The sequence below is a fragment of the Purpureocillium takamizusanense genome, chromosome 9 (assembly GCF_022605165.1).
Source record: "Purpureocillium takamizusanense chromosome 9, complete sequence".
NCBI classification, from domain to species: Eukaryota; Fungi; Ascomycota; class Sordariomycetes; order Hypocreales; family Ophiocordycipitaceae; genus Purpureocillium; species Purpureocillium takamizusanense.
The window spans coordinates 2029379-2045172 of record NC_063076.1 but is presented as its reverse complement, the minus strand read 5'-3'; the positions used below and the strand labels follow the sequence as shown (position 1 = coordinate 2045172).

The following is a 15794-nucleotide window of genomic DNA, read 5'->3' as shown; positions in this document are numbered from 1 at the left end:
CCAGAGTCAATGATGACATTGGAGCTCGACTCCTCGAGCCATCGGCCTTGAGAGTCCCATGACGCACAGCCCGTCATAGACTTTTGCGGCGGACCCCAACAGCAAATGCAGCAGGTGCAATGACCAACATGAAGCCTCGCTATAAGAGCTCCTCATGAGCTTTATGCTCGTCGGCCACGTCCAAGGAAAACAGTAACGAACAGAGACTATTCCACCCCGTCCCGTGGTGTGTCTCGCTGCTGGGACGTCACCGTTACTTCACACAACATTGCCATCAACCTCACACGCCTACACATACACAATTTGGTCGCGACGTGTCAAGACAGAACATCCGCTGCCTACGAGAACCACCAAAAAATACTACCAGCGCGGGCAGCCGCGTCAGTCCCCATGGGCACCGCTTACGTGCTCGACCACTACTACCTGGGCATTACGGCCATTGTGACCGTCGCCTACCAGCTCTTGTTCTTCGCCATCGCCTTTACGTTCAAGTTTGATAAGCTCACGGGTAAGATTTATTCCCAGCTCGTATTGATCGATTGTCTGTCTGTCTGTCTGTCTGTCTGACTGACGGCGCCCGCAGACCTCGCCGGCGGCTCCAACTTCGCCGTGCTCGCCATCCTGACCCTCGCGCTCTCGGGCCACCACCACGCCCGCCAGCTCGTCGCCTCGCTCTTCCTCATCGCCTGGGCCATCCGCCTCTCGGGCTTCCTCTTCTTCCGCATCCTGCGCACGGGCTCCGACGACCGCTTCGATGACAAGCGCGACCGCTTCTTCCCGTTCCTCGGCTTCTGGGTCGCCCAGATGGTCTGGGTCTGGGCCGTCTCCCTACCCGTCACCGTCCTCAACAGCCCCGCCGTCACTGCCTACCCCCAGCACGACTTCGGCACCGGCCGCGACATCGCCGGCGTCGTGCTCTTCGCCATAGGCTTCGTCATGGAGAGCGTCAGCGACGTGCAAAAGTACAGGTTCCGCCAGGCGCATGACGGCTCGGCCGTGTGCGACAAGGGCTTCTTCTACGTCTCGCGCCATCCAAATTACTTTGGAGAGATACTGATACAATTTTGTAAGCCACCCTGCTGTACCGCATTGCTTCGTCGCTCCCTCTCGCTTACACAGCACCAGCAGCCATCTACATGATCGCCGTATCCTCGGCGGCGGACGGCTACGTCGGCGGCCAGGCGTACAAGGCCCTGTACGCCACAATCCTCGGCCCCTTCCTGCTCACCGTCCTCCTCATGTTCGTCTCCGGCCTGCCCCTCTCGGAACGACCCAAGGCCAAGTCTCGCTACGAAAAGGGCAACAACTGGGAGGGATACAAGCGCTGGCTCGACCGGACCAGCGTCCTCATCCCCTTCCCGCCGCAGCTGTACGAGCGGGTGCCCGTTTTCCTCAAGCGGACCGTCTTCCTCGAGCTCCCCATGTACGTCTTCGATCCGGCGAAGCACTCGGATGTGAAGCATCCCAAGGGCGCCAATGAGAATAGACACGACTCGCAAGACCGAGCGACAACGCGGAATAGGCAGAGCGGTGAGGAGAGTCTTGTCTAGCTAGCAGCGATTTAGCGATTGATCAGGATTTACGTAATGACAAATAGATGTTTTTTCCTCCAAGACACACCTTGAGCAGGCGTGTTGGTATATGTGGAGGAAGATTTATGTATGCCGCGTGCAAGAGGCCCAAAAAAAAGAATGCGCCATCCCCGTTGTCCCAAGTTGAGTCGTTTTCCTTGTTTGCAAGTACACCATCATGCCTATTCTCTCGGCGCCACCATGTTGAATAACCAAACCCCCAGTCTGACACAAATTGGACCAAAGTTGAGCATGCAAATGGACAAGGTTGAAAGAGATCGGAAATGGCAAGGTCGGCAGCAGTTTATGCTCAATTACGCCGGCCACGCCCACAAGCGTCATCTCGTCGTCGTCGTCACGTCACCGGCATCGCATTACGGCACGCCGGCTCATCACCTGGGGATATCGCGGGAGGGACGAGGCAGGCTCAGCAGGTGCCGGTTCCCATGAGCGCCCCGGGTGAATCGGGCACATCGTCCGGCTGATCGAGTACCTCTTGGGAGGTGCCGTAGTCGGTGCTGTTGCCGCTGGTCTCGGAGTGCGTCTCAGAGCCCTCGGGGATGGGCACCATGGCGCTCTTGGTCCACAGGTGGATGGCCTTTTTCCAGTCGAGGCCCTCGATGCAGCCGCCCTTGACGGAGACGACATTTTTGGTCTGCAAATGGGGACGGGATCGCGTCAGCGACTGGTGTTGGGGTGAGAGCCGCAGCAGGGGGTGAAGGTAGATGCACAGGTATAAGTGATGACAGCTCACATACCGGTGTCGTGTGGAAGAGGCGGGTCCCGCAGTTACGACAGAAGTAACTACATGCGTACGAGAGCAAAGCGTCAGCAGGCCATACATTGTCATCATCAAGTGTCGTGCGGGTATGTCATGAGCCTTACCAATACAGTGTTTGTCCGGACGGGGTCGGTCGCCTGCGATGGTGGAACACGGCCCTAGTCAGCGCGATCCGAAGCCGAAAGCCGAGCAAGGTCAATTCGAAGCCGAAGGGAAAGGGTGTCAAGCCGAAGCCGACCCAGCCGTGCTCGGCTTGGACTCGATGCAACGCGTCGTCACCGTCGCCGCACCAGCATCCGCCATCGGAGCAGCAGCAGCAGCAGCAGCAGCAGCACAATGGCACGCTGAAGCGGCGGGAGAAAGGAAATGGTGGGTTGAAGAAGAACAAGAAGAAGATACACGAGAACGAGAACAAGGGGGGAGGACAGGAGACGGACGCACGCGTAGCAGCTCAGCAGGTCGCTGTCGGGCAGCTTGAAGCGCGGAAAGATGGCCGACGTGCCGAAGGCGGAGCTCGTCTGGCGGCGGCACTCGGCGCAGTGGCAGATGTAAAGGGCGAGAGGCTCGGGCAGGGGCGTCTTGAAGGCGACGGAGCCGCACTGGCATCGCGCTTCCATGTTGGCGGGCGAAGAGGGCTGGCTGATGCGCTGGGTGGGTGGGTTGGTGGTTGGTGGTCGGTGGGCGGTGAGATGACGATGTGCGCGCGCGCAAGAGGTCGAGGTTTTGTCCGGGTTCTCGTCTCGATGCGGTCGCAGGAAGATGTGTGGGAGAGCTTCCAAATGTAAGCCAAGTTTGGCGGCTGCCGAGACGGGGCGACGTGCGAGAGGGGACGAGAGTGATGAGATGCAATTGAACCAGTCTGGGTTAGGAACTCTGATCACCCAACGGTTTAGTTCAATTGCAGTCCCAAGGGAGTTTGAAGGTGTAGAGTGTGTTCTGGGAACAAGAGAATGGAAAGCAAGTCGCAAGTCGTGGAATGGACAAGAGAGAGTTTAGAGCTTACAGTTCAACGCAGGCCGAGAAAGAAGAAGAAGAATGACTCGAGACTCATCAGCCGCAACGTGCCAGCCCGCGTTGTTAGTGCCCAGATAGTACTAGGTAGACAAAAGCCAAGGCACAATGACAAGACAGCCTCGAGGTGCTTTCCTTTCGTTTCCTTTCCTTTTTTTTCTGGCCCTCTTTCCCCTTGTGACGCAGTCCTCGTCTCGGTGAAATGTTGGCACGCAGATACGGTCACGCATTCACGTCAAAATTTACCGGTGCCAACTACCTTACATACACTACTGCTACTCAACGGCTGACGTTACTGGTCAATAAAAACTACTTATTAGCAGCCACCCACCCACCACCACCACCTGACGATGAGGTGCATGCATGCGCACGCCAGACAGAGCCAGGACCAGAACCGGAACCCAGACCCAGGATCGTCCCACAAGTGGCCCGTAACCGGCCGCGGGAAACCCCATCTTTGTTGGACGGAAAGTGAGAAAGCCAGTCATCCCTTTGACGTAAACCGAGGCGAGGCGAGCGAGACAACGGGGAGGACGGGAGGCGGAGCCCACTCTTCCCCCCCCCCCCCCCCCGCCTGCCCCCCAAGTTCACTTCTGCTACCCGCACAAGTGATGATGAGCCGCGGGCCATCGACTGCCGCGCAGGGCTGGCTGGCTGACGGCTTGGTGTTACTCACTGCAACTAAAGTACATACAATACCTAGGTACGTTATCTACAAGCCTTTTGCCTTGTCCCCGCTGGACTGTATTTCATCCGACGCTGACCGCAGCCCGCTCAGGCCTATTCAGCCATCCATCCCTCCCTCCCCATGCAGTCAGTCCACGTGCTACAGCCTAACAGGGCAGAGAGCAGAATAGCAGGGGAGGGAGGAGGGGGAAACAAATCGGCATGCACGATACGAAAGTGCGCCTCCGATCCCCGGGGTGGTCCGGTCCGGTTGCGCTCGGCCGCAGCAGCAGTCGGGGAGCACGCTTGGGTAAGAGGGCAGCGGACGGTGTATGGTGATGAGTGAGTCTTGTTAATGGTTGATGCTTTGCCTGCTTGCTGCTGCTGCTTCCCCGCAGCGCAGCACAGGACAGTACAGCACAGCCTCTGTGCTGTGCTTATTACTGCACTGAACGGCGCTGCGCTGTGCTGCGCATCCACGCACAGAAGCAGCTCGTAAAAGAAAACGTGACGTGACTCATACCGGGGGCGAACGTTGCGCGTAGTCACATGAGACGAGAATGGACCCCCCTCCCCCTCCGCCCTCCCCCGCCAGCCAGCCCCCCCAAGCCCCCCAAAGCTCCAAATTGGTCCCCATGTCCCCAAGCTGCGGGCAGATTCTCCCCCCACATCGGCCAGCTGGCGGGGATGGGAGGGCGAAACCACCCACCCGTCCGGCACTGCCATCGATCAATGTCACCATCGCCAACCAAACAACAGCGGCAGGCCCCCCCCCTCCCTCAGACATGCATAAAGTATGTCCTCAAGAGAGCAGCATTATCCATTATTCAGCAGCCGAGCACCGCCCGTCACGTCGGGCAGCCGGCCCTGGCGTCATGCTCGCACCGATACCGGGGGCGGGCTATGGTTCGTTCCCCTCCCCGCCTCCGGCAGAACGGCCCCGGGGGGAGGGGGGTCCCTAAATAATGGCATGGAAGCGGGCGGAGCCTCGACTCCGCTCCGGCGGCGGCGCTCCACCGACGAGCCGGGTCATCATCCACAACATACAGTACTAGGTATACCTACAAACGTACTCGTGGTGGTGGTGTTGTCTGCTTCGTACCTCAATGCAAGAGTTTGGACACGCCGCAGGCCCAAGAGCTGGACAGAACTCGTAGATTGGGAAGAGACAGCGCTCTTATTCACCCATGAAGTGTGGTCATTCTGGCACATGTACTTCGTACGAAGTACAGACGGTCTGGTTGCCACGCTTCGACCACATTCAAACCAGGCTTTGACATCTTTCCACGACGTGATGCGCATACTTAATTAGAAGCATCATCCGAGCCGTGCCATTGCCAGGTCCCTAGCCAACAACAACAGCAGCATCGCTCGTCGTGCAAACCACCACGGCCCTCGAACCCCCTTGCCTCAACATCCGCTGTACCGCCGTGCAAAAGTCGAGCTTCGTCTGCGTGCTCCACGTCGGCACCGCCAGCTCGACCTCGAGTCTCTCCAGGCCCCTCATGTGCGCAAGCCCCCCCTTGGCGGCCCATTCCTCGCCCACGCGTCCGACCAGCTCCCAGTCAGGCCTCGTCTCGGCCCCTTCGTTCGCGTCCCGCCTCTCGCTGGGCTGTGGTGTTGATGAGCGCAACAACAACATCAAGTCATTCAGCGCGCCGTCGCCACCCGACGGGCTCGCGATCCGGACCCTGAGCCCCCGAAGCCCGGCCCACGTCTCGCTCAGCGCCGCCCACGTCTGCAGCGCCGCCTCGCCCTGGAGCTCGCGGCCGAGCGCTTCCATTCGCACGTACCGCATCGCCCTCCGCTGCCACGGCCGCAAAACTCCCGTGACAATCGCGTGCGCCGTCACCAGGCCCGACGCGAACCACGTCGCGAACACGAATTCGTTTGATTCAAACGGCACCATGCGGACCTCGTCGTAGACTTGCCGGCAGCTTCGCAGGAGGCTTGTTGGCACGCCACACAGTGGTCTGTCCGGGCAGAGGAGCCTCGGCGGCCGTTGTACACGGTGCATTTCGTCGTCATCGTCGTCGTCGACATCTTGGTCCTCCGTCAAGCATCTGAGCTCACATCGACGAACCTCAGGCGCTGGGTACGCCGGGTCTGGTGACCCGTTGCGCACCGGGGTCATGAGAAATACCCAGTGATATATCTGCCGGCGAAGCTCCGGTGGGAGGGAAAGCAGCGGCGATCGGTAGTTTGCAGGCCAGGTGTTTCCCGACGAAAAGGTCATGCCGCCGTCGTCTCCGTGCAGTCTTGTGGTTGGTAATGCGTTGCGACCCGACCTGCCCTGGATGCCCACGGCGGCGCACGACGAGAATCCGACGTCGCGATACGAGCCCGCGGCCTGCAGAACTGTACAGGTGTTCATTGTGGTATTGTTACACACGTCTGTAGCGTGAATACCAGAGGGCTGCAAGCGTCTTGCTTTGGCCCTCTCAAGAACCTCACGGCCATTGCTGGTGCCTCAGGTCATCATGAGGTCGGGCGCAACGCTTAACGCCACCATCAGCCATCCAGACCCGATCGGGCCAGCATCTTACCACGCATCGTCAGCGCTAACCCACAGCTTTGGAATTCGAATCTGGCCAGGGAAAAGACATGGTGGAAGGTTCATCGCTCCATTGCAACTACTCTGGTGGATCCAGTATCGTAGGGCTTAAGACAGCCACGCCCACGGAGCTGACGATGGTGACTACGATCTTCCCCATGCACTGCATAGCCTCCCTAAAAAAACGACAATCGGCCGCCTCCCGCCGTGAAACCTATTCGCTCAAGTTTCCGTGATCGCAGTGCCGCAGTCGTATAGATATTGATACACGTATCAACTGGTTTCACCACGGCTAGCATCGTGAAGTGTCGAATATTTGACCGGAGAGACCCATCCTGACGATTCGGTTTCGTCTTGCCACTACGGCTGGCTAGTCGTTCCGGGAACTCGATACATAACTTCTTGTTTGTTCTCAGAGGGTGGCAGGGTTCTGTGAGTTATCTTGTGGCAGTCTTCGTGGGGCGTCAAGATGGCGCCATTTTGCTTATGGTGGCAAGCCATGCGATTTGCATTGACCGGCAACGTGAATGTATGAACATCTCATCGCGGTATAGACGGTGCGAGCCCATATTCGAAGCATCTGTCTGCTTCCTTGCTCACTTCTGGTGCTTGACTTTTGCACTACGTGCTGACCGACTTCGGCATACCGGTCCGCGACTTCTTCGGTTTCGGTGGCGGCGGGGGCTCGGATTCGGAGTATTCGTCTTCTTCCACCTCCGCCACTTTTATGTAGATTCTGCTCTGTGTGCCGGGTTTGGCCCTGATGTTTGAGCTCCAGGGCGGCGGCGTCGCTCCAACTGCCTATGCCGGACCGGCGCCTTCCGCTGTCCCCAGTGGGATGTTGACGCCTTGCAGGCCTCTATAAATGTCCCCCTTTCTGCCGTATTCGACGTTGGGGGGGAGGTCAAAGTCGCCCCTGTTCATGAACCACAGGATTGTTTCGGGCTCAGGGCCGCGCGGCGGCTGATTCTTGGCCTTGGCGGCATCGCCGTCGCCATCCTGGTCCATGATGTCGTCCCCTTCTTCCTCGGCCTCGTCGTCGCTCTCGTCGTCGTCCAGTGCTCGGCGCAAGCCGGTGCGCACGTTGTCGATACCCATTTCCCGCTCCTCCTTGGTGTAGACGTCGCCGGCCTCGTCGCGCACGTACTCGGCGATGCGGCCGTGCGTCCACTCGCGCAGCTCGTCCCATATGCCCTGTAAGTCGGCGATGCCCTCGGGAGTGGCCAAACGGGCCGTCTCGGCGCCCTGAGCCACGAGCTCCTCCACGTCAGGCTCGAGTTTTTTGCGCAGCAGCTGCGTCAGGATGTTCTCCTGCGACCGTCCCGGGTAGTTAGTCGACGGGTGGATGGCCATGCGGGAGAACAGCTCTGAATTTTCGCTCAAGCTGTCCAGTACGCTCTGCAGGTTCCGCTGGAGGATCTGGGCTGAGGCCTGGAGCGAGGAGCTGCGTCGTCGGTCAGTCGGCGGGGCTCCCATCCACGACCACGACGGTCTGGTAGCTGGGGCGTGCGTACGGAGGTGGGAGCGGGTTGCTCTTGAGAATGTCCATCTTTAAGCTCTGTATGCTGCTCGAGAGTTGCGACACTCTCGAGAGCATGTGCTCGACGATCTTGAGCTCATCCTCGTCGAGCCCCAAGGTAGCCATCTCGCGTGAATGCGTAGTACTACTGATCAGCTGGCTTTCCTGTGGTGGTTTGGCGGCCGGTAGGAAATGAAGATGTTGCCGACTTGGCGCGATTGCGCGACTGCTGCAGTACGAGTGCCAATTGAAGCTGTGTGGCGTGCAAGGCAGCAATTAAGTGGTGCGAGGACGCGGTGGGTTGGACGTCGAAGATGAAGCTGGAGGGCTGGCGGGAAGAAGATGCACAGGCGAGAGACGCGACGCGGGGCGAGCTCTTTCTGTTTCTGTACCTGTCCGCCTGGGCGCTGCCAGGGGACCGAGTGACCCACGCCGCAACCCACGGCTGGCCACCCACTGCACCCCTCGCTGCTATGTACAACCTTAGCCTTCCACTCCCGGACGGCGAAAACTCTCACCCAGTGCACAGCTCATAGACTCTGCGTCACACATCGACAACCACGGACGCTTCGCCACCTCTACGCCTCACATTATTAACGAGATGTCTGCGCACAACATGTAAAGAAAAGTACACAAATACGAAATAGGCATTCTGAATATGTAAAAACTCCTCGCCCAATGCTATGCTAGACTCACGTAAAAGCCGTTCTGTCCATGCAAGGAACCGGTGCTCATGCTCTAGTCGCCGCAGCATTGGGTATCAATCGTCGTCATCATCGCCCTTGTTCTATCCCCGAATGCCGTCGGCCGCGCCAAGCGAGTGGCCCGAGCACGCGGCCCATGTCTGACTCACTCACTGACGGCCAAACCTGCTTGCTTGCTCGCTCGCTTGCCCCTTTTCGTCGCAGCCTCGTCACTTGCGGGTCGAGTTGACCGTCTTACTGACAGCGTAGCCCTGGCTGTTCACAAAAGGGAACCGGGCGCGGCGCTCGAGATCGTCGAGCGGGATCGTTGAGCGAATGTACCTGCGTGCCGTCACGCGTTAGTTGGCCCGCTTCCAAGGTGCAAACGGGGAAAAGGACAGGCATACTTCATGCGACCGTCGTCGACGGGGTCAAAGTCCCAGCTGGTAAACGTGCCCTCCTTGAGCGCGTCCCATACCACGCGCCGGCTGCGCTGCGACTGCAGCACCTGCGCCGTGATGGTATCAAAGTCCCACTTGGCCTTGGCCTCGGCATCGTATGCCTCGAAGACGGCCTTGGCCTCCTCCTCCTCGGGCGTCTGCGGCGACCTCTGGGCCAGCACCGCCGCCAGGTTGTTGAGCTCGTGCGGGTCCCGCTCCAAGTTGAAGAACTGCGGCTCGTCGGCCGGGCAGGTGATGAACTTCCACGGCCCGCGGCGGATCATCATCATGGGCCGCACCGTGCCCTCGCCCGTGTACTCGGCAAAGACCGTGTCCGGGCCCTCCTTCTCGCTGAGCAAGTGAGGCAGCATGCTGACGCCGTCCATTGGCAGGTACGGCGCCGGTTTGGTGCCGATGAGGTCGCAGATGGTCGGCAGGAGGTCCAGCGTCGACACGTTCTTGGATACACGATGCGCGTCGAACCACTTGGGGTAGTTGACCAGCAGCGGCACCCGCACCGACGACTCAAAGTAGCTCATCTTGTACCAGAGTCCGCGCTCACCCAGCATGTCGCCGTGGTCGCCGCTGAAGATGACGATGGTATTCTCCGCCAGGCCCGCGTCCTCAAGCGTCTCCAGAAGCTTGCCGATGCAGTCGTCAACATAGCTGACAGAGCCGTAGTACGCCCGCTTAGCCCTCTTGATCTGGTCGTCGGTGAAGTCCTGGTCCCAGAGGTCGCACACGCGCATCAGGCGCTGGCTGTGCGAGTCGAGCTTCTCCTTGGGGATCCGGACCTTGGGCAGCGCAATGTCGACGTCCTCGTACAGATTCCAGTACTTTTTGGTGATGGTGTACGGATCATGAGGGTGGGTGAGAGAGACCTACGAGAAACGGACGATGCTGTCAGCAAGCTTTGAAGGATTCTGGTACGCTCGCAAGCTCAGCCAGGCGGCCGCCGCAACGCTTCTCCGTCTGCCGTTCTCCCCCTTACATTGCCCTCAACTTACCGTGAGAGCAAAGGGCCGCTTATTGGGGCCCTCGCGAACGTGGTCCCACAGGTACTGGGTGCTCCGGTACATGACCTCCTCGTCGTAGTCGAGCTGGTTGCTGCGTCCGCAAGGACCCGCCTGGAGGATGGAGCTGGCGTTGTGGTACCACTCAAGACGAGCATCGGGTTCGTCCCAGTTGACGGCCCAGCCAAAGTCGCCGGGGTAGATATCGCTTGTCAGACGCTGCTCATAGCCGTGCAGCTGGTCACCCACAAAGTGCATCTTTCCAGCGAGGGCCGTGTGGTAGCCCTTGGAGCGCAGGTAGTGAGCGTACGTGGGGATCTCAGAGTTGATCTGGGAGGCGTTGTCGTAAGCTCCGATCTTCATAGGCAGGAGGCCGGTAATCATGCTCATCCGTGACGGCGCGCAGAGAGGCGACGGGCAGTAGGCTGAGTCGAACTGGACCGAGCCGGCGGCGAGGCGGTCGAGGTTGGGCGTCTTGATCTGAGATTCCGGGTTGTGCATCTTGAGCTGCGGCGCCGCCAGCTGGTCAGCCATGATGTAGAGGATGTTGGGCTTTGAGCCATCGGGCCCCTTGGCGGTGGTGATCGCGGAGGGCGGCATGGTGTTGATATCCGGAGCCATCGCGGCGGTATTTGGCACCTGTTTGCAGGGTCGAGGCTTGGTGAGTGGCGCGGCCAAGCTTTGTTAGTTTTCCGCTTCCCCTCTACTGTATTGTTCTCTTGCCGTTGTCGTCGGCGGTGCTGTTGCTGGAGATGGACGACTGAGGTTGAGGTGTTAGGAGACCGGGCGGTTGGTGTAGAAGGTGAATGAAGCGTCGATGAACAACGTTAGGCAGGATTGCCACACAAGACAAGGAACGAGTCTCAGATAAGGGTAGGTAGAGCTACTACGTTCCCTCCCGAACGATCCGCCCCGTATAACTTTCTTTCTTCCTCCCCAGTAAAGAGAATGGCAAGCAACAGTGAGTGGGCAAACCCAGCTCGAGCGAGGAAGAGATGAAACAGCAGCAGGGAGTGAGAGAGACAGGCAGGCGTCCGTCCCGCTTCCCGACGCAGAGACAGATAGATAGATACAATGGACGATGATGGTACGATACAAGAGGGAAAGCCAGCCTTTTTTTTTTTCTTTGAATGAGGTATTCACCGACTGCTGTAGGAAAGCATCAAGGCCAACTATGGGTGCGTGCGGGCATGCCAGCGAATTTATGGTTTTCGCCCTCCCGCCACGCACGCAGCCTGCTCCGTATTATTCAAGCAGCGAGCGACCCCCCGGCTTAGTCGCAAGGGGTCGGTCGGACCCCCGTGGAGGGGAGGGGGAGGGGGAGGGGCAGTTGTCATTGTGGGCTCGCGGCCACGACTAGTCGGTCCGCTGGCGGACTGGCAATGCAATAAAGTGCGACGAGGCTCCCTCGAGACTGTGAATATTCACCATGGTGCATAACGTACGCAGGGGCAGCAAGCAGGCAGACAGGCAGGTATGCAACGACGATTCCACCCAGCCAGCCACTCGACCGACACCCGCCTGGGCTGGCCGGCAAGCGGCTTGCTTGCTGCGCTTCGTCACCTACTCATGCCGTGCGTGACATGAAATGTTGATCAAAGGGCGAGGATCGTCATGCACCTGTTGTCGTTTTGTTCCCTGGACGGGACAGGAGGCCGGACTGCCACACACCTCTTTACCGGTTGATGGTGCGATTACGCCTCTTGTCAGCGGAGGGAGCTGACTCGCCCCGTTTCTGTGACGGCTTTGTTTTGTGTCACTCAAAGCACGCGTGCAACTTTGCATCGGATTTTGGTGCGTGCATCCATTCAAGTCCGTCTTGTGTATCCGCGCCCGTGTGCGCCGCGACAAGAGGGTGGTCACATGGCCGCCGCAGCGAGCGTCGAATCGGCGGTGTGAAGCGTTTCGGACTCTTGGCAGCCTGTCCCCATCTGCGTTTGCTCGTCGGCGTTCTGGGCTGGTCAGCCACCGTCAGAGTGGAAATGGCTGCCTCGCCTGGCTTTCGAGGTTGGCCCTTGTGGTGCACATCAGGTTGGCGACGACGACCAACGACGATTGCTGTGGCTGTTGTTGCAATACGTACTACGAAGAGGAGGGGGGGCGTTCGCACGCGCGGGTTTCGGCGTCGTGGCCGTCCAGTCCATGCCAACGGGGAGGAACGCCGCCGGCGGTTGTCTGGTCTGGCCCACGTGAGCATCGTGTCAGCCGTCCCGGACGTCGGTTTTAGCTTGTACGCCCGTAATGCGGTGCGACTGTGCTGCGCCAGACAACCTCGCTAGGTTAGTACTGTACGGGAGTCGCAGCCTACCTAGATAGAAAGTCAAAGTCAGCAAGCGAATGAGCGGCTTTCCAGACCCGCGAGGCCTCGAACTGCCGCCCTCGACATGGAGGCCCCGCCTCGGCCGCATGGCGCCCTCGGGAGGCGAGCAAGGCGTTCCATTCCATTCATTCAATCATGGCGGGTGGCCTTGAGCTGCGGCTGCGGCCACTTTCCAAACTGAGACCCGGGGTGGGAGAGGGTTGGATCGCAACTGATACAGGCATACGATTTTACGGACACTTAGAGTACTTGGCTTGCAAGGCTTGCAACATCTCGGCACCCCAGTTTGGTGCATAATACTGGCTAAATGCTGCTGCACAGTGTCGGACAAGGCTTTGTTCGCACATGAGTGATGACCTAGTTCGTTTGCTGTCGTCACAGCAGTGGGGCAGGGCAAGTGCAGCAGGAGCGACCGCAGCAAGATACTCGCTCAACGTACGAAGTACGATACCAGATACAGCACTACGGCTTGTGCCTCCAATTATTATTCGTAAGCCATAATGTGCGCAGCAGGTGCAGCTTGGCCTGCTCTTGCTACATGCCGCCGGGCAGGCAAGTACGACCACGAGCAGCATCAGAATGGAGCAGACCAAGATGCCTCTCTCCTCCCTCTCTTGTATTCTTCTCTTCTCTTCTCTTCAGTGTCGTGGTGATCCATGCTGCCTCGTCCCTTGTCTTGCTTGCCTGCCCTCTTCTGCTTGTGCCCACTTTCGACAACTGTCATCGTTGATTACACAAGCTGCTGGCGCTGATGGCTCCATCCACTTTTGGCGGCACGGGCTGGCTTGAACTTGGGAACCTTGTGCAGGCTAATCCTCCGTGCCCGTCGCCTCCGTCCGCCCAACAGACTTCCCACAGGCGATGGCGCAATCGATCCTCCTCGCCCTGGCTTACCCCCCCCCCCCCCAAGCGGCGGTCGTCCGTTCCCCACGTCGAACACCGCCCGTCTTTTTTTTTTTGGGCTGTCGATGAGACACCAGTCTGAGATGTCGACATTGCCTCCCTCGATGACACCATTCATACTCTGACGCTCTGACGCTCTGACGGCCCGTTCGATCGATCACCGCACCGGCAAGGCAACTGCATTCATGTACTGTAGCAACATAAGTACAGTGCGTTTGCATCGTTAGACACGCCATGGGAAGCAGGTCGGACAGGCACGGCAGTAGAGGGGCTGCAACGACTGTCGGCCAAGCCGCAAGGCAGACGGCGGACTGACCCTCTTCCCCCGACCGACCATGGCAGCCAAGAACGGCCGTCCCATCCGCGAGCCCGGGTGGACACCATCAAACAGGATTACCCCTTGACCCAGCCGTCCAGTCTTCGCCTTCTTTCACAGAATACCTGTATGGGTATGCGCTGTCGTCAGATTTGCCGGCTGGCGCCTGTCGGCAACAAGACAGTATATACTGTATGCGAGCTGCCACGGTGAAGCGCTTGCATTTATCCCCTTGCGTGTTCCGGTCGAGATGGGGGGACCCCTGGGACAAGGATGATGGACCCCCGTCTCCGACCTCAACCCCCGGTCCACTCGGAACCTGTTGCGCCCGCCACCGGCTTCCCTCTGAAGTCCTGCTCGCGTGCAGTCCCCGACACGCCGTCTTCTGCTGTCCGACTGCCGTACTTTACGTAAAGCCGGACCGCAGCCGACAGCCTTCTCGAGATAAGAGGCCATGCACGAGTCCTTGCCCATGCAAGCGCTCGTGTTTCACTGCCAAGGGCCAACACGCACACAAGCACCAAGCACACAGTACGTACTACGTAGTCTGTGCAACACGACCAGGCGGTGCCGGTTGTCTTAACACCATACTCCGTACTTGTTGTGCCATTATGCCCTGCTCGGCACGCCGCGGTTATAATAACCGCGCCCCGGTTGAGGGAAATTTTAGACGCAGATAAAATGAAAAATCGCCCTTATCCTCTTTTAGCCACTCAAAATTGCCCTATTAAGTAGAATCGACCAGGGTCACGATTTATGCAAGCGTCTCAATATACCCTTTGCCGCTTTGCCTATTTTATCGTAATGTCTTAGCAACTATACCTAAAAAAGATACTTTTATAGATCGCGGTTATTATAACCGGGTATTTCTTATAACCGCGCCGCGGCGCGGTTTTAAAAAATAGCTTTCCTAACCGCGCCCCGGTTAGAGACGCGATATATCGAGGTCTCGAGCGCGTTTAATATATTTTATATATATATTCGAGGGTATAAGAGGGTATTATAAGATAAAGGCCGTTTTTAAGACTAATTAAATATAGGGCTTTCGTTTTCGATACGGTAGAGCGGTAGAATCTATCGTTTTCGACGTAATAGAGCGGTAGAATCTATTATTAGCTATAAAATTAGCTATAACGAGGGGGGTCGGCGTTATTACTATATCTCTATAATAGTAACGTTATTAATAATATTATAGGCTTACTTTCCTAATAGCTCTTTCGGCCTTACTTACGGGCATTATAGCTTTATTAACTACCGTTAATATAAAGCCTTTATTAAGCGAGGATCGTTAGGTCCTTAATACCGGCGGCTTAGCTATAGCTTAAGAGTATATTAATGCCCTTATTAACGGTCTAGAGGACTAGTTTTTCGAGCTCTTTCGTATATATTTAGATACTTTTTAAAAGCTCTATTAATAGTTATAATAAAATACTAAGCTCGAAGGCTTACGATATTAGATATTAAATATAAAGGTCTTAATCTTTCTATTCGTCTATATATAAAGCGAGATATAAAGGGTTATAATTAAGTTCTTTAGTATCGCTAGAAGTATTATATTAACTATTTTCTATATTATACTCGAAGCGATAAGGGTATTATATATAAGGTTCGTAAAGCTATTACTAAATAGCTTTATATCTCTTAAGATCGTAAGGAACCTAAAGTATTATACCTTTATTAATTATATTAAGGCTATTAATAATACCTTAATAGCGATATATATTAGAAGGTAATATTAACGTTAGTTTTATAATCGAAAAGGCAACCTTACTTAAAATATATTAATAGCTATTTTACTTAATAGAACTTTTATATATATATTAGTTAGCGCTAAAAGAAGTATAAATAATATATTTCTTTATAGTCTCGTAATAAATATAAACTTTAAAGTACCTTAAAGTCGTTATTATCTTAGCGACTCTAGCTTTACGAACTAAAGGGCTATTATTATACCGTTAGTTAGAGTTTATTATTATCTTAATAATTAAGATCGTTAAGGTAGTAATAAACCTTAAGA

General features: G+C 56.8%; 6 protein-coding genes across 6 annotated transcripts; 1 reads left to right on the top strand and 5 right to left on the bottom strand.

Annotated features, from left to right (window-relative positions):
- Nucleotides 1–77: 77 nt before the first annotated feature.
- JDV02_009449 (uncharacterized protein) lies at nucleotides 78–1616 on the top strand. The gene is made up of 3 exons (XM_047991113.1): nucleotides 78–508; nucleotides 584–1066; nucleotides 1129–1616. The coding sequence occupies exons 1-3, from the start codon at nucleotides 391–393 to the stop codon at nucleotides 1548–1550; spliced, it is 1023 nt and encodes a 340-aa protein (XP_047847123.1). The 5' UTR covers nucleotides 78–390; the 3' UTR covers nucleotides 1551–1616.
- A 382-nt stretch (nucleotides 1617–1998) lies between these two features.
- JDV02_009448 (uncharacterized protein) lies at nucleotides 1999–2969 on the bottom strand (the record flags this gene model as incomplete). The annotated part of the gene is made up of 4 exons (XM_047991112.1): nucleotides 1999–2226; nucleotides 2330–2375; nucleotides 2457–2489; nucleotides 2794–2969. 4 exons carry the CDS (start codon nucleotides 2967–2969, stop codon nucleotides 1999–2001), a joined length of 483 nt encoding a protein of 160 aa, XP_047847122.1.
- A 2403-nt stretch (nucleotides 2970–5372) lies between these two features.
- Nucleotides 5373–6455, bottom strand: JDV02_009447 (uncharacterized protein). The gene has a single exon (XM_047991111.1). It carries the CDS (start codon nucleotides 6401–6403, stop codon nucleotides 5375–5377), a length of 1029 nt encoding a protein of 342 aa, XP_047847121.1. The 5' UTR covers nucleotides 6404–6455; the 3' UTR covers nucleotides 5373–5374.
- Nucleotides 6456–6483: 28 nt separating this feature from the next.
- MED8 (mediator of RNA polymerase II transcription subunit 8) lies at nucleotides 6484–8428 on the bottom strand. The gene is made up of 2 exons (XM_047991110.1): nucleotides 8098–8428; nucleotides 6484–8027 (listed from the first exon to the last, which is right to left on the bottom strand). Exons 1-2 carry the CDS (start codon nucleotides 8226–8228, stop codon nucleotides 7385–7387), a joined length of 774 nt encoding a protein of 257 aa, XP_047847120.1. The 5' UTR covers nucleotides 8229–8428; the 3' UTR covers nucleotides 6484–7384.
- Nucleotides 8429–9015: 587 nt separating this feature from the next.
- JDV02_009445 (Choline-sulfatase) lies at nucleotides 9016–10859 on the bottom strand (the record flags this gene model as incomplete). The annotated part of the gene is made up of 3 exons (XM_047991109.1): nucleotides 9016–9127; nucleotides 9193–10106; nucleotides 10233–10859. 3 exons carry the CDS (start codon nucleotides 10857–10859, stop codon nucleotides 9016–9018), a joined length of 1653 nt encoding a protein of 550 aa, XP_047847119.1.
- Nucleotides 10860–11994: 1135 nt separating this feature from the next.
- Nucleotides 11995–12435, bottom strand: JDV02_009444 (uncharacterized protein; the record flags this gene model as incomplete). Its single annotated transcript, XM_047991108.1, has 1 exon — nucleotides 11995–12435. One exon carries the CDS (start codon nucleotides 12433–12435, stop codon nucleotides 11995–11997), a length of 441 nt encoding a protein of 146 aa, XP_047847118.1.
- Between the last annotated feature and the right edge of the window lie 3359 nt (nucleotides 12436–15794).